At 52.6% G+C, this 20,962-nt stretch overlaps 1 protein-coding gene and 1 long non-coding RNA gene across 5 annotated transcripts; one reads left to right on the top strand and one right to left on the bottom strand.

Moving 5' to 3' along the window:
• The first annotated feature begins 67 nt into the window (after positions 1 to 67).
• On the top strand, positions 68 to 20,653 carry GOLGA2 (golgin A2). Of its 4 annotated transcripts, XM_012508938.2 has the most exons (27): positions 68 to 214; positions 2,134 to 2,256; positions 3,247 to 3,327; positions 7,614 to 7,718; positions 7,976 to 8,019; positions 8,139 to 8,202; positions 8,619 to 8,678; positions 8,863 to 8,943; positions 9,812 to 9,850; positions 10,121 to 10,171; positions 10,260 to 10,353; positions 10,450 to 10,556; positions 13,039 to 13,097; positions 13,427 to 13,568; positions 14,383 to 14,472; positions 14,579 to 14,686; positions 14,883 to 14,970; positions 15,644 to 15,981; positions 16,257 to 16,370; positions 17,065 to 17,310; positions 17,395 to 17,470; positions 17,901 to 18,004; positions 18,256 to 18,474; positions 18,562 to 18,664; positions 18,747 to 18,853; positions 18,929 to 19,085; positions 19,173 to 20,653. In XM_012508938.2, the coding sequence occupies exons 1-27, from the start codon at positions 131 to 133 to the stop codon at positions 19,385 to 19,387; spliced, it is 3,099 nt and encodes a 1,032-aa protein (XP_012364392.2). In that variant the 5' UTR covers positions 68 to 130; the 3' UTR covers positions 19,388 to 20,653. The 4 variants fall into 4 exon arrangements, with proteins under 4 accessions (XP_012364392.2, XP_030673764.1, XP_003264245.2 ...); XM_030817904.1 differs by lacking the exon at positions 8,863 to 8,943 and having other exon boundaries at positions 19,173 to 20,644; XM_003264197.2 differs by lacking the exon at positions 3,247 to 3,327 and having other exon boundaries at positions 111 to 214.
• LOC115836385 lies at positions 9,842 to 13,459 on the bottom strand. Its single transcript, XR_004031437.1, has 2 exons — positions 13,294 to 13,459; positions 9,842 to 10,114 (listed from the first exon to the last, which is right to left on the bottom strand). It is a non-coding gene; the product is annotated as an uncharacterized LOC115836385 (long non-coding RNA).
• Positions 20,654 to 20,962: the final 309 nt, after the last annotated feature.

Here is a 20,962-nt window from a genome sequence, read left to right as displayed (position 1 = left end):
TGGGGTCTGATCTTTGAGGCCACGCCCCTTTTCTGCGCTCTAGTACCGCCCTGGTTAAGCCTCCTCTGGCTCCGTCGCACAGCTGCGCGGTGGCTGACTGACTTCCGCAGTGGTTGCCGGGATCGCGCTGATGTGGCCCCAACCCCGCCTCCCTCCCCGCCCCGCGATGTCGGAAGAAACCCGACAGAGCAAATTGGCCGCAGCGAAGAAAAAGGTAAAGTGCACCGGGTCGCGGCCCCCCGACCCAGCCCCAGCCCCACTCCGATGGCAGGACCATGGCCAGAGTCCGTGCCACTCCTGAGGCACACCGGGCTGGGCTCCCCCCGGCGCGTCTGGGCTCCCCCTACCAAAGTCTTGTCAGCCAGCCCCGCCCCCTCAGCCGCCCAGCCCCCGCCCTCGCCAGTCGCCCCCGGGTGACTTTGGGCTGGTGACTCCCAGGGCTCCCCGCTCCAGACTCGGCCCTCACCTCCTGCCTCCCGAAGTCCGACCTCCCTGGGCTCTTTGGGCTGGCCTCTCCAAGGACCTAGGACCCCAGCAATTCAGCCCCTGCCCTCGCCAGTGACTTTGGGCCCGTGACTCCCGGGGTCCCCCGCTCCAGACTCGACCCTCACCTCCTGCCGCCCCAAACCGGACCTCCCTGGGCTCTTTGGGCTCGCGTCTCCAAGGACCTGGGTCCTGGCCCTGCGGTCCCCTCCCCCATCGCGGAGCGGCGACTCGGACGTTGCGCTGATGTTCCCCCCAGGAGTGGAATGTAGTGACGTCACAATCCCCCTCGGAACCGTAATTAGTGCGCGAGACCAGTCTTTGATCTTAGGACCCAGTCCCCTAAGTGTTCTCATCCCGCTTCTGGTTCCTCTGGTCACAGCATAAATTTCCAGCTAGAAGGGGATTGGGGACTGTGGGACCTAGGAGGGAGAGGTTTCAGGCTGCCTTACACCCTTAACATAGACATTGACAGCGTGAAAAGCCTACACTTCACTCGTGAGCTGAAAACATTGGCAGTATCTCTGGGTGGCAATGTGAGAACGGGATTGGTTTGGTTTTCCCCCAGGCTTCTACTCTCCAGAGAGACTTTAACATTTTTTTCTGACTTCTCCACCTCGTATTGAAATTCTCCATGGTTCTGGGACCAGAGTGCCCTTCAGTGGTCTCTGGAATGAGATCTGCTTATCTTCTGTGGAACAGGTCTTGGGAAACTGAACTTGACAGCTTGAATCTTCCTCATATCATCTCAACCTGGGGTACTTGGAGTGCCACAGGATAAATATGGGGCATCTTTCTGAAGCATCAGTTTCCCTTTATTCTCTTGAGAGAGAAAAAACAATGTACTTAGGGATGACAGTCACATAAATTTCTAAGAGTATACGAGACTTTTCTCTGAAATGAGGCTTGGGTTGTCCTCTTTCTGTTAAATTCCCAGGTTCAACAGAAAGGCTGCCTTCTGCCATGAGGATACATTGATGTAAAAGTTTGAGAGGCATTGGTGCATTTCTTATATTAACAAACGTGTGAGGATGTATGACTCTAAACCACACAGTGTACAGTTCCTGCCGACTTAATGTTCCGGCCCACATTTTAAGATACATATTTATTTTTAGAGATGGGGTGTCACTGTGTTGCCCAGGCTGGCCTTGAACTCCTGGCCTTAAGTAATCCTCCTGCCTTAGCCTCCCAAGTAGCTGGGACTCCAGGCTTGACTTCTCCACCTCATATTTGAATTCTCCATGGTGGAGTGGAATGTAGTGATGTTGCATTCCCCCTCGGAACCGTAATTAGTGCATGAAACCGGCTTTTGATGGTAGGACCCAATCCCCTAAGTGTTCTCATCCTGTTTCTGGGATGAGAGGTAGAAAAGTACCTCTGCCTCTGGTTTTGGCCCCTGGCAGCTGCTGATTTGTGGCAAAACCCCAGAGCTTCGAGTCAGAAGACTGAGTTTAAGTTCAATTCTTGCCTTTTTTTTAAGCCATGGTATCAATCCCTCTCAGTCACTAAGTGATTGTGACAAGACCTTGTGGAGTTGTTAGTGGCATTAAATCAGATGGTATATAAGAGTATTTTGGAAAAATTGTAAAGTAGGATGTATCTGTGGGGGCTCGTAGATCTCATGAGTATTATTGCTCTTCTTTTCCACAGTTGAGAGAATATCAGCAGAGGAACAGCCCTGGTGTTCCTACAGGAGCGAAAAAGAAGAAGAAAATAAAAAATGGCAGTAACCCTGAGACAACCACTTCTGGTGGTTGCCACTCACCTGAGGATGTGAGTCTTGGATGGCCAGGCTCCTGGGGACAGGGGGCCCAAGGGGCAGTAGAGGGTAATTGTTATGATTGTGGAAGAACTGTTGGGTACTGATTAAGAGTTCTGGGTTTGTATCCTACCTGTCCATCTGCTAGGGATGTGATTTAGGGCAAATTGCTTGAGCTTTTTGGGCCTCTCTTTTCACAACTATAAAGTATTGTTTTACTTATACTTGTGAAGTTTAAATGAGATTTGCTATTATTGTTGTTTTTATGTTAATCCCTAGTACAGGGCCTGCTGTCCTAAACACCCAGGACACCCAGAAAATGGTAGTTGCTGTTTCAATTTCCTCATCTCCAGTCTCAAGGGGAAGCCAGGCCAATGAGAACAGCCACTTGCCATGAGGCTATCCCTTTAGGAGTCACTGAAAGGGCCCCAGGGTGTGGTGAGGAGAGCCCCAGGTGCTAGGATTAGGGGAAGATCTAACTTTTGAGTTCATCTTTGCCACCAGCTTGCTGCGTGACCACAGAAAAACCACTTCTTCCCCTGGGCCTCAGTTTCCTCCTCTGTAAGGTGACATTGGATAAGATCAGTGTCTTTCAAGCTTGTTTTTTAGCTGGAGCCCCCTTTGTTCAAGTGAACCCTTACTCAGAAGTCTGGTTTTTAAAATGGAGGTGGAGGTCTGTAGTTCTACTAGATTCATTGCCCACATCCTGGGCCTAAGGAGAAGGGTCCAAACAGCATATTAAGAGCTGCATTGGTCAGGTGACTCCACTCTGTGTGACTGCATCGTTCAGGGGACTTTTCCATCTATTTGTTTCTGCCCCTGGCAAGACAGCAGGTGGCCATTTGGAAGGATGGCACAGGCCATGGTATGATCTCCTCCACTCTTCTTCAGTATTTCATTTCCCTGAACCCACATCTTCCTCCTTCCCTGACTTTCTTGCCTCTCTCTAAGCCACTTCTACCTTTTTCCCCCTGCCCTTGTTTTTCCCTTTTCGCCTCCTGTAGATTCAGGACATTCTGAAGGTGCTGGTGTCCGACCTTAACCGTTCCAATGGGGTAGCGCTCCCCCCATTGGACAAGTGGAAGGTGAGGCAGTGCCGAGACCCCTCTCTGGCTTGCTCTCTCCAGCTGTGCATGCCCCTGAGGCTTCTCTGGTTTGGGGGATACTTCGCCTCTGGCTTATTTTATGTTGCTGCCATTAACCTTCCGCCTGTTTATGTCCGCTTCTTCACCTGCTTGATTGATTGGGTTTTTATTCTTCCCCCAAATCTTTTATCATCTTGGAGAAGGTGAGACATATCTTAAAGTTTAAAAGTTTAAAGGTAATTTGGGAATAACTTTCAGAGCAGGTGTGTGGGATTTGGGGCTTTTTTTTTTTTCTTCTTTTTTTTTCCAGAGACGGAGTCTCACTTTGTTGCCCAGGCTGGAGTGCAGTGGCACAATCTTGGCTCACTGCAACCTCTGCCACCTGGGTTCAAGTGATTCTCCTGCCTCAGCCTCCTGAGTAGCTGGGATTACAGGTGCCTGCCACCATGTCTGGCTCATTTTTGTATTTTTAGTAGAGACGGGGTTTCACCATGTTGGCCAGGCTGGTCTTGAACTCCTGACCTCAAGTGATCCACCCGCCTCGGCCTCCCAAAGTGCTGGGATTACAGGCGTGAGCCACTGCTCCCAGCCTGGGATTTGGGCTTTTGAATGCCCAGTGTGGGTACTCTCAGACTAGGAGAAATGAAAAAACAGACAAATAAAAAACCCAACAGACCTTTAGGTTTTGCCCTAAAGGCAAAGATCAGTAAACCACGTAGAAGTTAGTGATTTTTTTTTTTTAATTAATTCACTTTGGCTTAAGAGTAGGGAACAAAGGGTTAAAAGAAAATGAGTTCACATTATAATTGGAAGGATTGAAGCTATTTTTTCAGAGGAACTAACTAAAAGTTGTGAGGTTAACCAAACAGATGAGTGACCAAGACATTCTGCCCCTAATCTCTCCAAATGGACATTTAGCCATATTCACTGGGCTCTTGACAACAAAGGCACTTTGATAAATAAACAATGGAGAAAATAGATGAACAAGGTAGGCTGCACACCGAGGGAGGCAGACTCCTCTGAAGGAGGCAAGAGAGAATTTTGGAACATTCCAAATGCTCAGCTCGGGGGGAGGTTGGTTCCAAATGGACTCCAGGCTGGAGAAGGTGGCATTTGAAGCTGGCTTGAAGATTAAAGGTGGGTAACATTAATCCATATGGGGAGTGGGGGAGGCAGGGGGAGCGGTGAGGCCATGGTCAGAGTGTGAACTCACAGAGCACCTTTCAGGAACACAGGGAGCCTGGTGGGGGGCAGGGCATGGAGGTACACAGGGCTAGGAGACAACCTCCTCTGGCTGTGATTTGGCATTTCTTCCATCTGTAACTCACCTGGGAGACTCCTTCCTGCCAAGCCAGAGGAGCAGGGCACAAATAGAGCCTGATCCTGTTGGAGATGGGTATGGGGAGAGTGACTGAGACAGAGCAGCCTTGGCTGCTGTTAGAGAGTTGTCCTTGGCTGCTGTTAGAGAGTTGTCCAGTCGTCACACCTGTTACCCTCCAGTTGATCAGGTCTGTCCAGGTGCTGTGACTCACCTTGCCAGCTCAGAGGAGACACTGAGTGGTACGGTTGGGGAGCACAGGCCTAGAGGCATCCTGCAGCCAAGTATTTGGCTTTTGCTCTGCCAATGGTCCAGTGGATTAGGGGGTCTGCAGCCTGTTTCCTAATGCTCTGAGATTCTGTGCCAGCCCAGGTCCCTTTGTTCTGGAAACAAAGGCCTAGATCCCCATATTTCCTTCTTGCTGTTTTGTTTTTGTTTTTGAGAAAGAGTCTTGCTCTTTCTCCTGGAGTGCAGTGGTGTGATCTTGGCTCACTGCAACCTCCCCCTCCCAGGTTCAAGTGATTTTCATGCCTCAGCCTCCCAAGTAGCTGGGATTACAGATGTTGCACCATCACGCCCGGCCATTTTTTTGGTATTTTTAGTAAAGATGGGGTTTTGCCATGTTGCTCAGGCTGGTCTTGAACTCCTGGCCTCAAGTGATTCACCTGCTTTGGCCTCCCAAAGTGCTGAGATTACATGCGTGAGCCACCATGCCCAGCCCCTTGCTGTTTTTATACCTTCTCTATATCCATAACTGTTTCCAATGTAGGTTTTGTTTTTTTTTTTAATTTCTCATTTTTATTACCATGTAAGTTTTCTACTCCAGGAATGCAGGCCTGTGATCGTAGTATCCTGAGCGGAGGTGATAACATTTCCAGAAGTAGGGAATAATGGAGAGAGAAAAAATATCTTAATGGGATGGGACATTTTGAGGAGAGTAGGCTTTTTTAAAAACTCCGTCTTGGCTACAAGACTTAAAATTATGAAATAACCTGGTTGCTCACAAAATAATCATGCTATGTGTGTCAGAAAGTCCTCAGAAAAATGCTTTTTCAGCCGAGTGCAGTGGCTCACGCCTGTAATCCCAGCACTTTGGGAGACTGAGGAGGGTGGATCACCTGAGGTCAGGAGTTCGAGAGCAGCCTGGCCAACATGGTGAAACCCCATATTTACTAAAAATACAAAAATTAGCTGGGCGTGGTAGCGTGCACCTATAATCCCAGCTGCTCGGGAGGGTGAAGCAGGAGAATGTCGAGCCCAGGAGGCGGAGGTTGCAGTGAGTGGACATCTCACCACTACACTCCAGCCTGGGCGACAGAGTGAGACTCCATCTCACACAAAAATTAAAAAGAGAAAAAAAATTCCCTTCCTCTGAGCGTTCTTGTGTCTAATCCTAGAGATCAGTGGGAACCCACAATGCCAGGAGGGCCCTAAAGCCTAGCAGGGTCCATTACTAGGAGTGCCAGCCTTCCCTCAAGGCTTATACCTGGCCAGCAACTGAACCCTTGCTCTGACCTATTAGATTCAGTTGTAGGCATTGTCAAGGCAACACCAGGTTCCATGGTCACAGTAAACTTGCAAAGATGCAAAGGCAACTTGGCCCATCTTCAGTTCCACCAGCCGCTGCAGCACTTGCTCTAAGGAGGGAAGCAGATTTGGGTTTTCAGAGGCCAGGGCTGAAGGGTCCAGTGAGCACGCAGTCCTTTCCCTGGAGAGAGGTGTAGCCACTTCTCCCAGACTCAGCTTCCGTGGCCAGGCCCTGGCTCCTTGGTGTTTTTCTCTTGTCCAGCTTAGCTGGTCAGCCAGCTTTTTCTACCGTCTGCCCATCTGGCTTGTCAGATATTAGAAGATCTCTAGAACCAGAGGCTTGGGCCAAGAGTAAGGTCAGAGCCTGGAGAGAGGCTGGGTGGGGCTCTGATCAAGCAGGTAGGTCCAGTTGGGGGCAAGGGAGAGGCTCCACATGACCCCAAGTTCTGAATCCTAGGATTGTCCCCAGGTACTATTCCCAGGAAAGAGGCCCCACAACTTCCAAGTTGCCAAGGGCCACAGGGAAGATGTCTTACCTCTGTTTTCTTGGGTGGTTTCTTGGTTGGGTAGATGTTTTTGGAGGTAAGAGGTTGGGGTGGGAGTGTTGGCCATGGTTCATTCTCTTTTTACCTCCAGAGAGTTGGGGAGAGGCTTCTAGTTGGGCAACTTTTTTTTTTCCCTGAAAAGGCCTGAATCAGAAACACGGCCAGTAGGCCAGGTGCAATGGCTCAAACCTGTAATCTCAACATTTTGGGAGACCAAGGTGGGAGGATCACTTGAGCCCAGGACTTTGAGACCAGCCTGGGCAAGATGGCGAGACCACGTCTCTATAAAAATTAGCTGAGCATGGTGGTGTGCACCTGTAATCTCAGCTACTAGGGAGGCTGAGGTGGGAGCATTGCTTGAGCCCAGGAGGTGGAAGCTGCAGTGAACTATGATTGTGCCACTGCAGGGGAGAAGGGAAGGGAGGAAAGGAGGAGAGAGGCAGATAGCTACATTGTGCATTGCCCAGACAACTACTCCCTCATCACCATCCTCTGCCCACTAGGGGCCCAGTGAGGGTCACTCTGCAGCACAGACTGGCCTTCTGGAAGAACAGTGCCTTTCTCCTCCCTGACTTTGGCACACCTTCCTCCCGCCTGCTGTGGCTGCCACAGGTCAGAGCCTGCTGCTGTCTTTTGCTGAGCTCCAGGGAGAGCGAGGTCCTCGTGTTCATGAAGGAGGCCGTGCAGCCCCTGCTTTGAGCTTTGGCCATCTGAAATGCTGCCTAGCAGCCCAAGGCCTGGGCAACCAATCCACACCCGAGTGGCTCCTAGCATGTGTGACTGTCACTCTGACTGCAGCAACACCTGTCCTACCTGTTCCACACCCTTGTGTTCATGGCACTGAGGTACCTTCTCTCCTGCATGGCCCTGTAACCCCCTGCTCTGTTCTGTGACAGACACCCAAGGACAATGCTGCTTCTCTACAACCATCTGATGACACCGTGTTACCTGGCGGTGTCCCTTCCCCTGGTGCCAGTCTCATTAGCATGGCGGCATCTCAGGTTTGTGCCTCCTCCCCCTCTGCCCACTGCCCTCCTGTACCTATTATGGATTGTCGTCTCCTTTCACAGGTAGCTTGTTCCCTAGGGTCAAGGGCTCTTCCTGGGGACTGGGCTGGGGGAAGGCTCAGACTGGGCTTTTCCTTGAGGCCTGGGGAGATGGAAGATTGTTGGAATGAGTTTGGGAGCTTGACTCACCCCATCCTGGGTGATTCTTACCAGAAATCGAATGACCGTCTCATACGTTTCTTCCCACACAGAATCATGATGCTGACAATGTCCCTAATCTCATGGATGAAACCAAGTGAGTGTCTCCTGTTGGGGCAGCAGTCTCTAGGCTGAGAGGGTCAGGGAGGCCACTGCCCATGACCTTCTTTCCCACTGAGCCACCTGCACCTCTGACCCCTGTGTCTCCATCCCTAGGACTTTCTCATCAACCGAGAGCCTGCGACAACTCTCCCAGCAGCTCAATGGTCTTGTTTGTGAGGTACCTCAGGAACTGAGGCCCAGAGCGGGGTGGGGGGAAGGGAACTATGATAGAAACTGAGGTAGGGATTCACAAGAGAGAGGGAAGATCCTGGGACCAGCCAATATGCTGGGCAATGTTAAGGAAGTCACCTCTTCCCTGAGCCTTCTCCCTTGAAGTCGTGCACATGAAGGAGTTGGACCCCGTGACTGGTTGCATCATTTTATCCTGCTGCAGAAGCACTGGATGAGAGCTGCTTGAGAGGGAAGGATGGTGGGGAAATAAGAACCATGAGAGAAGTTGGCACAAAGGGGTTACGGGACAGAGGGTCCAAGTTAGAAAAGAAAATGTTGCCAATTGCTGGGGAGAAAAGGAAGTCAGAGGGCTTAGACACTGAGGGGACAGAACATCTCCATGTGCACTCTCGTCTCTTATAGTCTACGACATGTGTCAATGGGGAGGGCCCTGCATCATCTGCTAACCTGAAGGATCTGGAGGTAAGAGGCCCTGGGCCGTGGCCCAGTGACCCTGCAGGCCAGCCCTCCAACCTCCTCCCACAGCGGGGGCTGGGTGCCCCTCTGCCAGCTGAGACAGCCCACACACCCCCCCAACCCTAATGATTGCTCTCTCTACCTCTCCCCCCAATCCTCCTCCAACTCCTCCTCTCTGCATGCGCCTCAGAGCCGGTACCAACAGCTAGCGGTAGCCCTGGACTCCAGCTATGTAACAAACAAACAACTCAATATCACGATAGAGAAATTGGTAAGAGTCCAGTGGGGTCCCCTGATTCCATGCTGCTAATCCTGGGCTCCAGTTTCCCCTTGGGACCCTGAAGAAAGGGGCAGGGGGCCCCTGGTGCCAAGGGCGAATGGGGAGCTGGGGGGCCCAGGCCTCAGCTGGAGGGACCCCAGAGCACGGAGCATGCAGCATGGCTCTTCTGTTGCTGCCCTCTTTGCCTACTCTCTCTTCTCTAGACACCCCTGCTCGAGTCCTTGCCACACATGCCCTGGGGTTGTTGCCTCTTGGGGAAGCGCTAGCCTGACTGGTTGTCAGGAGCCCTGTATTTCTGCCCTGACTCAGTCCTTAATTTGCTCTTTGATTTGGGACAAGCCACCTCTCCTCCTTGGGCTTGCATTTCCTGAGGAGGTAGAGTTAGAGAGTATCAAAGGTCTCTTAGCTCAGAGAGTCCAAGATTTAAAGGCCCATTAGAATGTAAACCTCAGGGCCAAGGGCTCCTGTCTGTCTGTTTCTGTCTGGTATCCCTGCTATTAAGAACCGTACCTGGCCTGTGTGTGCTCAGCAAATGTTTGTTGAATGATTACACCTTTCTAAATCACAAACTGGCAGAGGGTGGGCTTTTCTCACACTCCATCTCTAGAGGTTTATGTTATTGTCCTTTCAAGAGAATCCAGATTCAGACTTTCAGTTCTGTGGCTGTGGGCAAAAACCAACAAAGACACAAATCCCCTTTCCTTGAGAGCCTGAGGAGAGTTTACCAGTTCGTGTTCCCATTGGGTCTGAGAACTTTGCCTTTAAAATCCATTCCTGGCCCCTGCCTACCCCTTCCTGGTCTGGGGAATAGAGTTGAGGGGGCCACCCTCAGTCACCTTCCTTTGACTCTTCCCCACAGAAACAACAGAACCAAGAAATTACGGATCAGTTGGAAGAAGTAACGTGATTTTTTTGTTTGCTCACATCATGACTGCTGGGTTTGGGGGGCACTCAAATGTAGAGGCCTCAGTCTCGTCTCACCTACTCCCAGCCTGGGAAAGAAGGCTCACCCCCCTCCCCAGATTCCACCCCATCCCCACAGGGTCCCTGATAACCTGGTCCCATGGGTGGGCCTGTACTGGGAAATTGGTGGCATTCTGAGGGCATGTCCTTTGCTGTGCCTTCTCTGCCTCCCCCTCGTAAGAGCTCTGTCTTCCTCTTCCTATAGGAAAAGAAAGAATGCCACCAAAAGCAGGGAGCCCTAAGGGAGCAGTTACAGGTGAGTGGAGGGTGTGAAGTTCCGTCCTGTCCTCTGGAGAATGTTTCTTTCCTTCTTTTTCAGCACTTGCTTGGGTTTCCTCCCAAAGGTTCACATTCAGACCATAGGGATCCTCGTATCAGAGAAAGCTGAGTTACAGACAGCCCTGGCTCACACTCAGCATGCTGCCAGGCAGAAAGAAGGTGGGAATCTGGGCACCCCATCATCCTTCAACCTGGCACTTGGACAGGCCTTTAGGGGGTGTCCTTTGGGCCCCATCTCAACCTCTCTCATTCCAGGAGAGTCCGAAGATCTGGCCAGCCGCCTGCAGTATTCCCGGCGGCGTGTGGGAGAGTTGGAGCGGGCTCTCTCTGCTGTCTCCACTCAGCAGAAGAAGGCAGACAGGGTGAGTCCAACTGCCTGCCCCGTCCCCTGGCAGCCTGGCTTCCCAGATGGAGGAGTGCGCCTAAAGGTCCCTTCTGCAGGGTTGAGTGTCCTGCCTAGAAGGCAGCATGGGCCATTTGTCATTGCTTTTGTGTGTGGTTGCTAGAGGCATCCTGGGGCTGAGTCAGCTGCTGTGGGTGAGTTTGGGGGCACTGTGGGGAGTGAACACTGGACGCAGAGCTCAGAGGCCAAATGTCCACTGTGCCCTTACCTGGCTGTGGCCTTGGCCAAGTCCTAGGTGGGGAATATGGTACTTGTACTGTGAAGGTACAGAAGAGTATCTTTAGTATGTTACCATTTGTGTAGAGAGAGGGAATGTGTGTGTGTGTGTGTGTGTGTGTGTGTGTGTCTGTACCTATGTATTATGACAATATACATAAAACATGTCTGCTATACATAAAACAGGAGAGAGGAACAGCACAGCTGGAAGATATTTCCCTTCTGCACTTTCGGAGTTTTGGACTATCTGAATGTGTCATCCTTTCAAAAATTGAACAAAAGATTAATTTCCCCCTTCCTATCTGTGCCCTCACCCTCAAGGAACAAATGAGCTTAGAGACTCACATATACCTGGGTGTTCAAATCCCAGCTCTGTCTAAGTGATCTTAGGCAAGCACTTAACCTCTAATATTCCATGTTTTCCATCTATAAAATAGAGGTAATAATAGTAACTGTCTCATGTGGTGGTTATTAGGATTAAATGGGATTGTTAGCATGGTGCCTGGTGAAGCATTCAATAAAGGTTCAAACAGTGGTAGTAATAATAATAACAATAGCAATATTCTCTTATCTCTCTGGGCCTCTGTTAGCCAACTGTAGATTCGATCTTGGCCAGGTGTGGTGGCTTACACCTGTAATCCCAGCACTTTGGGAGGCCGAGGCGGGTGGTTCATCTGAGGTCAGGAGTTCGAGACCAGCCTGACCAACATGGCAAAACCCTGTCTCTACTAAAAATGCAAAAAATCAGCTAGGTGTGGTGGCGTGCCCCTGTAATTGCAGCTACTTGGGAGGCTGAGGCAGGAGAATTGCTTGAACCCGGGGGCGGAAGTTGCAGTGAGCTGAGATCGTGCCACTGCCCTCAAGCCTGGGTGACAGAGGGAGACTCTGTCTGAAAATAAATAAATAAATAAATAAAAATATAAAAATTAGCCAGGCATGGTGGCACATGCTTGTAATCCTAGGTACTCAGGCGCCTGAAGCAGGAGAATCACATGAACCTGGGAGGTGGAGGTTGCAGTGAGCCAAGATGGCACCAGTGCACTCCAGCCTGGGTGACACAGGGAGACTCCATCTCAAATAAATACATATATACATACACACATACATAAATTCGCTCTCTCTCCCTGTCCCTTCCACCCTTACCGAGTCCTTTTTTTTTGAGACGGAGTCTCACTCTGTCGCCCAGGCTGGAGTGCAGTGGCACCATCTTGGCTCACTACTTGGTCTCCCGGGTTCACGCCATTCTCCTGCCTTAGCCTCCCGAGTAGCTGGGACTACAGGCGCCCGCCACCACGCCCGGCTAATTTTTTGTATTTTTTTTTTTTTTTTTTTTTTAGTAGAGACGGGGTTTCACCGTGTTAGTAGCCAGGATGGTCTTGATCCCCTGATCTCACGATCCGCCCCCCTCGGCCTCCCAAAGTGCTGGGATTACAGGCGTCAGCCACCACGCCTGGCCACCCTTACCAAGTTCTTTTAAAAACAAATGAGACCTGCCGGGTGCAGTGGCTCACAATCTGTAATCCCAACACTTTGGGAGGTTGAGGCAGGCGGATCACTTGAGGTCAGGAGTCAAGACCAGCCTGGCCAACGTGGTGAAACCCCCTCTCTACTAAAAATACAAAAATTAGGCCGGGCGTGGTGGCTCACGCCTGTAATCCCAGCACTTTGGGAGGCTGAGACGGGCGGATCACAAGGTCAGGAGATCGAGACCATCCTGGCTAACACAGTGAAACCCTGTCTCTACTAAAAATACAAAAAAATTAGTTGGGTGTGGTGGCGGGCACCTGTAGTCCCAGCTACTTAGGAGGCTGAAGCAGGAGAATGGCGTGAACCCAGGAGACGGAGCTTGCAGTGAGCCGAGATCGCGCCACTGCACTCCAGCCTGGGCGACAGAGCGAGACTCCATCTCAGAAAAAACAAAACAAAACTAACCCAGCTACTCAGGAGGCTGAGGCAGGAGAGTCACTTGGACCAGGGAGGCAGAGGTTGTGAGCTGAGATCTCACCACTGCACTTCAGCCTGGGTGACAGAGGGAGACTCCGTCTCAAAAACAACAACAGCAACAACAAAATGAGACCATGGGCTTGGAAATGCCTTGAAAACATGTCAAGTGTGATTGAGAGTGAGGAAGTGTTACTGTGGAGTAGGTACTGTAGCTATTGTTACTGGTCGGCCAGCTGCTCCTCTGCCTGCTATATCCTGACTTAACCTTTCTGTATTTGCAGTACAACAAGGAGTTAACCAAAGAGAGAGATGCCCTCAGGCTGGAGTTATACAAGAACACGTAGGATGGGGGATGGTGGGATGGGAGGTCTGGGGGCCCTCAGCATGGGTGGTGTGCTGGGAGGTGGGGGGTACAGGTAAGCATGGTGAGGTGGTCATACAGGTCTGCATGTGTGCCCAGCAAAGCTTTAGTGCCGGCTGCGCCACTGACTCATGGTGTAGCCTTGGGTAACTCGTGTCTTCTCTCTGGCCTGTACCTGTGACTTTTGATTCCTGGGGTTCCTTCCAGTGCCACAGTTCTGTGGTTGTGGGGCAAGGGTAGAGGGTGGATCACCAAAGCAGTCCTTTCTGTTCTTCGTTCATTCCTTTCTCTGCTGCCTCTGGCCATAGCCAAAGCAATGAGGACCTGAAGCAAGAGAAATCAGAATTGGAAGAGAAGCTTCGGGTCCTAGTGACTGAGAAGGCTGGCATGCAGCTTAACTTGGAAGAATTGCAAAAGAAGTTAGAGATGACGGAACTCCTGCTTCAACAGGCAAGAGGCTGCAGCCCCATGGGTGGTGGGAGCGCCATCCAGCTGGGGCCTTGGTCTAGGGATCATGCAGGGCATGGGGAGACTCCAGCCAAGAGCTGGAAAATTTGGGTCCTTGTTCCGGTCCTGGCATAAAATCCTCTAGAGAGTGCTAAAAATCTACAAATTGGGGACCTGGAGAATCAGAATCTTAGGGTTAGGGCTTGAAACAATTTTTGTTTTGTTTTGTTTTAAAGCATCATGGGTGAAAACCATTATTTTAGAGATTACATTTATATGGCTAGCTCATGAGTCTGTTTATTTCCTTCTGAGGTTCAAGCCAACACTTTCACTAATAATAGAGAGTAGAGATCTTTTTTTTTTTTTTTTAGACGGGGTCTTGCTCTATCACCCAGGCTGGAGTGCAGTGGTGTGATCTCAGCTTACTGCAACCTCTACCTCCCAGGCTCAAGCCATCCTCCTGCCTCAGCCTCTCAAGTAGTTGGGACTACAGGCGCACACCACCATGCCTGGCTAATTTTTGTATTTGTAGATACAGGGCTTTGCCATGTTGCCGAGGTTGGTCTTGAACTCCTGAGCTCAAGCAATCCACCCACCTCAGCCTCCCAAAGTGTTGAGATTACAGGCATCAGCCACCATGCCTGGCCTGAGATCTTTGTAAAATTATTTTTTATTTCTAAAGCAAAGAAACTTGATAGCAGAGTTTTATTGACTGAGTTGCACATTGAGCCTAGCCCTAGCCCTAGCCCTTTTAAGGGGCACTGTTTGGAACGGCCTGGGCTCCCCAGATCTAAACTTCTCGCTCTTCACCATCCAGTTTTCAAGCCGGTGTGAAGCCCCTGATGCTAACCAGCAGTTACAGCAGGCCATGGAGGAGCGTGCACAGCTGGAAGCACACCTGGGGCAGGTGAGGCTTTGCAGGGGAGAGATGTAGAAGGAAGATGACCCCAGGTGGCCAGGAGTAGGTGACAACCAGTGACAGTCCTTCCTAATTTCTGTGGCCATTCTTGCAGGTAATGGAGTCGGTTAGACAACTACAAATGGAGAGAGATAAATATGCGGAGAATCTCAAAGGAGAGAGCGCCATGTGGCGGCAGAGGATGCAGCAGATGTCAGAGCAGGTGAGACCTGACCCTTCAGCTTCCCCTCAACCTCAGATAGGTCACTTGATCTTTCTGGGCGTCTGTGAAATGGGAGGAGCACAGCCAGAGGTGGCCATGGGTCTGGGCTTTGTGGAGGTGGGGGCAGAGAGGGAGATGGCAGCCTGTCCAGCCACCAGCCCCTCTCCAGGGCCCTTTCCTGCTGTGCTTTGGGCAGGTGCACACATTGAGAGAGGAGAAGGAATGTAGCATGAGTCGGGTACAGGAGCTGGAGACGAGCTTGGCTGAACTGAGGAACCAGATGGGTAAGCTGGGGCTGGGGTGACCTGGGAGCCGGAATGGTGTCAGAGGGCTGTGGGGGTGGTTTAGAATGCCCCAGGGAGTTGGGTGGATGGAAGGGCTTTGAGGCAGAGGGAAAGAGGTCTGTGCCAGGAGATGGCAAGCCTCATCATCTCCATGAGCCTCAGTGCCCCATCAGCAAAGACGGAGGAGTGCCCATTGTCAGCCACCCACAGTTGTCGCTATCAGAAAGTGGTTTGGGGCCGGGCGCGGTGGCTCACGCTTGTAATCCCAGCACTTTGGGAGGCCGAGGTGGGCGGATCACGAGGTCAGGAGATCGAGACCACGGTGAAACCCCGTCCCTACTTAAAATACAAAAAAAAATTAGCCGGGCATGGTGGCGGGCGCCTGTAGTCCCAGCTACTCGGAGAGGCTGAGGCAGGAGAATGGCGTGAACCCGGGAGGCGGAGCTTGCAGTGAGCCGAGATTGCGCCATTGCACTCCAGCCTGGGCGACAGAGCGAGACTCCGTCTCAAAAAAAAAAAAAAAAAAGAAAGTGGTTTGGAAGATTGGCTAACATCCGGGTGCGAGGAATCATTAGCAGGGAAGACAAGTTTGGGGAGCTTGAGAGGAGCTATGGACCAAGAGGAGGGTTTTTTTGAGAATCCAGAGGCCCTTATTGTCTGCTTCCTTTCTCAGCTGAACCCCCACCCCCAGAGCCCCCAGCAGGGCCCTCCGAGGTGGAGCAGCAGCTACAAGCGGAGGCTGAGCACCTGCGGAAGGAGCTGGAGAGTCTGGCAGGACAGCTCCAAGCCCAGGTGCAAGACAATGAGGGCTTGAGTCGCCTGAACCGGGAGCAGGAGGAGAGGCTGCTGGAGCTGGAGCGGGCGGCCGAGCTCTGGGGGGAGCAGGCGGAGGCGCGCAGGCAAATCCTGGAGACCATGCAGAACGACCGCACCACCATCAGCCGCGCACTCTCCCAGAACCGGGAGCTCAAGGAGCAGCTGGCTGAGCTGCAGAGCGGATTCGTAAAGCTGGTGCGCTGCCCCACCTGGAGAGCCTGCCCTCCTCCCTAGCCCTCCGGGCCTTTGTTTTCCCACCTGTAAAGTGGGGCAGTGTAGCCCTCACGTGAAATGGTACTTCTGGAGGCACCTGTGAGCCAGAGCCCTGCTCTGATGGCTGTGGGGGAGAGGGGATGATTTTTCTAACCTGGCTCCACCCTTCCCGGTGCCATGGGAGGCAGACACCAAGGCAGCAAGTTCTGGGGTCTCCAGCTGTAGTGGGTGGCCACTGATTGCTTCTCTCTGTCCAGACTAACGAGAACATGGAGATCACCAGCGCACTGCAGTCGGAGCAGCACGTCAAGAGGGAGCTGGGAAAGAAGCTGGGCGAGCTGCAGGAGAAGCTGAGTGAGCTGAAGGAAACGGTAACCCCGCCCCATCCAAGAAGGGCTGGGAGGCGGGCACCAGCCTCTGGGGAGGGGTGGTGTGAGGCCAGAGACAGCTCCAGACTGGGGAGCAGGTGACCCCAGCACCCTCCAGGGCAGTCCTGCGACTGTTTCTTGCTCCCTGCCCTCTGACTTTCAGAGGTGGATAGCCTTGGGCTCCTCTCAGGTCTGGACATCATCGTCCCAGCTAGAGGCATGGATTTCTCCCAATCATAGGGAAAGAAACAGCGGTATAAGAGGCTCCTTAGATTCAAACTGGATTCTGGCCTCTGCTCCACTGGTCACCATTCAACTACTTTGCATCTCTAAGCCTCAGTTTCTTTAACTTAAAAAGGAAGTTAGCATCTTCCTTGCAGAGATGCTGAGGATTAAATGAGAGAATACATGGAAAGCATTAGGCATGTAGCACACTTAGCAGATGGTGGTTGGCTCCCTCTGTGTTTCCACAGGTCTGTGGCCTACAGTTTAAATGGTGGGAAGAAGGATGTGAGATTTGAGGTTGGGGAAGGAGGCATGAGGCTCTAGGCAAGGGAGGCAGTCACTTAGGCCTGGAGCAAGGGGCCAGAGGTCTGGGCAGGCGACAGAGCCTCACAGAGCCCTTGCTACCCTATTTGTGGGCCCTGAATCTGGAAGCAGGCCACCACCTGCCCTCACACCCCAGGTCTTCCAACAGGTGGAGCTGAAGAGCCAAGAGGCTCAAAGTCTGCAGCAGCAGCGAGACCAGTACCTGGGACACCTGCAGCAGTACGTGGCCGCCTATCAGCAGCAGGTGGCCACCTATCAGCAGCTAACCTCTGAGAAGGAGGCGCTGCATAATCAGTTACTGCTGCAGACCCAGCTCGTGGACCAGCTGCAGCAGCAGGAAGCTCAGGGCAAAGCGGTGGCTGAGATGGCCCGCCAAGAGTTGCAGGAAACCCAGGTGAGGGAGTTGCTGAGGGCAGGGCCCCGAGGGGGACAACCTGGCAACCTCCATGCCTTCTCACTCTGTTTCCTGGCCCCTTAGGAGCGCCTGGAAGCTGTCACCCAGCAGAACCAGCAACTACGGGCCCAGTTGAGTCTCATGGCTCACCCTGGGGAAGGTACGGGAACCTGCTCACAGGAAGAGGAGAGAGCCCCAGGAGGAAGGGGGGACTGTTAGCAGCGTAGAATTGAGGAGTTGGAAGAGACCTTTAGAACAGCTGGTCATTATGCCAACTGGGTGTCCACACTAAGTTCAGCATCAGTATGGTGACTTCCTGGGAGCAGGGCACTACCAGCTTACCTAAGGATGGGTGAACTGGCCCAGGTCAGAAATGAAGCAGGTCAGAACTCCCATGCTGATCGGTAGTGGGACCGCACCTGGGCAGCATAGCGAGCCCTTGGCTCTTAAAAAAGAATAAAAATAAAGAACAGATGGTCATTTCTTTCTGGGGAGGGGCTGGCCCAAGGTACACAGTGAGGGTAGGGGTAGAGGTGGGCCCACTTTACCCTTGTTGGGTTGTCTGATGACCCCTCTGGCCACCCCCATAGGAGATGGACTGGACCGGGAAGAGGAGGAGGAGGAGGAGGAGGCAGCGGAGGTGCCTCCGCCCATGCCAAGCATCCCGGAGGACCTGGAGAGCCGGGAAGCCATGGTGAGGCTGACTCCCCCTCCCCGACCTTTGCTGCCTCCCTCTGTGGTCCCTCCCAGACCCCCTTCTGCTCTTGGTTTCCCGGCCTTCTGATGTCTTTGGACCCTTACCCCTTTCCTGGGGCAGTGGTGAGACACCATTTCACTTGGGACCAACAAGTGCACTCTCTGAGACCCCAAGGGAAGGGCTGCTCTCCACCTCCCTGCCCTGTTCACCCTATATCCTCCTACAAGAATGCACCCCCTTGCCTGCAGGTGGCGTTTTTCAACTCAGCTGTAGCCAGTGCCGAGGAGGAGCAGGCAAGGCTTCGTGGGCAGCTGAAGGAGCAAAGGGTGCGCTGCCGGCGCCTGGCTCACCTGCTGGCCTCAGCCCAGAAGGAGCCTGAGGCAGCAGTCCCAGCCCCAGGGACTGGGGGTGATTCTGTGTGTGGGGAGACCCACCGGGCCCTGCAGGGGGCAATGGAGAAGCTGCAGGTGAATGAGTCTCTCCTGGCATGGGTCAAGAAGGGTGGGGGTGGGGCAGGTCGCTGCCGAGATGTGACTCCATTATTTTGGTTCCAGATCCGCTTTATGGAGCTCATGCAGGAGAAGGCGGACCTGAAGGAGAGGGTAGAGGAACTGGAACATCGCTGCATCCAGCTTTCTGGAGAGACAGACACCATCGGTGAGTGGGAGGCCAGGGCACGGCAGGAGGAGCTGCACAGTGGTCGGAGGGAACCCAGCATCTGAGCCCTGTCCTCCCGCAGGAGAGTACATCGCACTGTACCAGAGCCAGAGGGCAGTGCTGAAGGAGCGGCACCGGGAGAAGGAGGAGTACATCAGCAGGCTGGCCCAAGACAAGGAGGAGATGAAGGTAGGGCGTGGAACATCTCTGGGGGTGGAAGTGGGCACGGGCATGGGCATGGCAGCTTAGCACCCCTCCCTCCAGGTGAAGCTGCTGGAGCTGCAGGAGCTGGTCTTACGGCTTGTGGGCGACCGCAACGAGTGGCATGGCAGATTCCTGGCAGCTGCCCAGAACCCTGCTGATGATCCCACTTCAGGGGCCCCAGTCCCCCAGGAACTTGGGGCTGCTGACCAGCAGGGTGGTGAGTAGAGCCCTCGGGAGGGGTGGGCAGGCAGGAGCAAGGGAGGGCTCGCGTGGCACTCAGAGCCCTGCCTCTCTCTCTCCAAAGATCTTTGTGAGGTGAGCCTCGCCAGCAGTGTGGAGCCTGCCCAAGGAGAGGCCAGGGAGGGTTCTCCCCGTGACAACCCCACTGCACAGCAGATCATGCAGCTGCTTCGTGAGATGCAGAACCCCCGGGAGCGCCCAGGCTTGGGCAGCAACCCCTGCATTCCATTTTTTTACCGGGCTGACGAGAATGATGAGGTGAAGATCACTGTCATCTAAAAGCCGGCTACTGTCAGCAAAGCCTGAAGAAGTGGGGCTGGATACCCTGCCCCCACCATATCCCTACCATCCCTTCTCAGTCACCCCTTTACCCTTATAGTAGCAAGCATAGACCCCTGTCTAACGGGGGTAGACAGGTGCAGATGAGGTGAAGATCACTGTCATCTAAAAGCTGGCCACTAAATTAAAAAAAAAAATTAAAAGTTATGGGATTAAAAAAAGTCATGGGATAAAAAAGGTTATGGGTAAGTTATGGTATAAAAGTTATGAAAAAAGGCCAGGCGCAGTGGCTCATGCCTGTAATCCCAGCACTTTTGGGAGGCTGAGGTGGGTGGATCACCTGAGGTTGGGAGTTCAAGACCAGCCTGGTCAACATGGTGAAACTGTGTCTCTACTAAAAATACAAAAATTAGCCAGGCGTGGTGGTGCGTGCCTGTAATCCCAGCTACTCAGGAGGCTGAGGCAGGAGAATCGCTTGAACCTGGGAGGTGGAGGTTGCAGTGGGCTGAGATCACACCATTGCACTCCCGCCTGGGCGACAGAGTGAGACTCTGTCTCAAAAAAAAAAAAAAAAAATTATGAAAAAAGTTACGGGATTAAAAAAAAGTCAGGATAAAAGTTTTAAAAAGCAGGCCACTGTCAGCAAGGCCTGGAGAAGTGGGGCCGGAAGCTCCGCCCCCATCATGTCCCTGCCACCCCTTCCCAGTCACCCCTTTACTCTTACAGTAGCAAATAAGACCCCTGTCTAATGAGGGGAGACAAATGTGTAGACCCTTTGCCACCTTGGCCAGGGCTGACTCCTTGAATTTCTGGATGATGATGATTGTAATTTAATAGCTGGAGGCTCATATAATTGGCTTGTTTGGAGGAGGCCTGATGGCCTCCCTACTCTCACCAAAGCAATTTTTCCCTCAGTGGGGCTCCCATCTTCTTACACAGAGAGGCAGCTGAGGCAGGGCAGTGGGGCTAACTGTAGACCAGGCGAGGGCATGGCCTGCTGGGGTGGCCCCGCTTCCCCAGTGTACATATTGTATCTGTGTAACATTTTGTATATTCCAGGGGTAGGGCCGCCCCCTGTATCATACCTAGCGGAGGTTGGAGCTGGCACATGGGGAGGAGGTTCTAATAATTATTTGGGGCTGGGAAACTTATTTATTGATAGCATAGGACAGAGGAAGGAGGCGGGGATGGGGTCGTGGTGCCCTGGTGATGCGACTCCTGTTTATTTTGCTTTTTATTTCGGAATAAATGGATTTAGCCATACTGCTCTGCCTGGCGTGTTCCTGTTTCTCTCACTGGGTCCTGGAGTTTGTGCCACTGAACAGGGAGCCCCAGAGTGTCTGAGCATGTGCAGCTGGGCTGTTGGGACCTTCCAGGCCTGTTACCTGTATGCTGCCTGGTGACATCTGGGGGATTACACAGGGACTACCGTGGTACCTATGGGGACAGTTTGGCCCCGATGGCCAACAGTCTCAGAAGCCTGATCTAGTGGTGGCCAAGAAGGCAGGATGCCAGCACCCAAGGGCACTGACTTCCATCCAGCCCAGGTGTCTTCCGTTCTGTCCCCATGCCTCC

The sequence above is a fragment of the Nomascus leucogenys genome, chromosome 8, assembly GCF_006542625.1.
Source record: "Nomascus leucogenys isolate Asia chromosome 8, Asia_NLE_v1, whole genome shotgun sequence".
In the NCBI taxonomy this organism is placed as follows: Eukaryota; Metazoa; Chordata; class Mammalia; order Primates; family Hylobatidae; genus Nomascus; species Nomascus leucogenys.
Note: the sequence above shows the minus strand (reverse complement) of the source record. Positions and strands in the feature narration are given on the sequence as shown.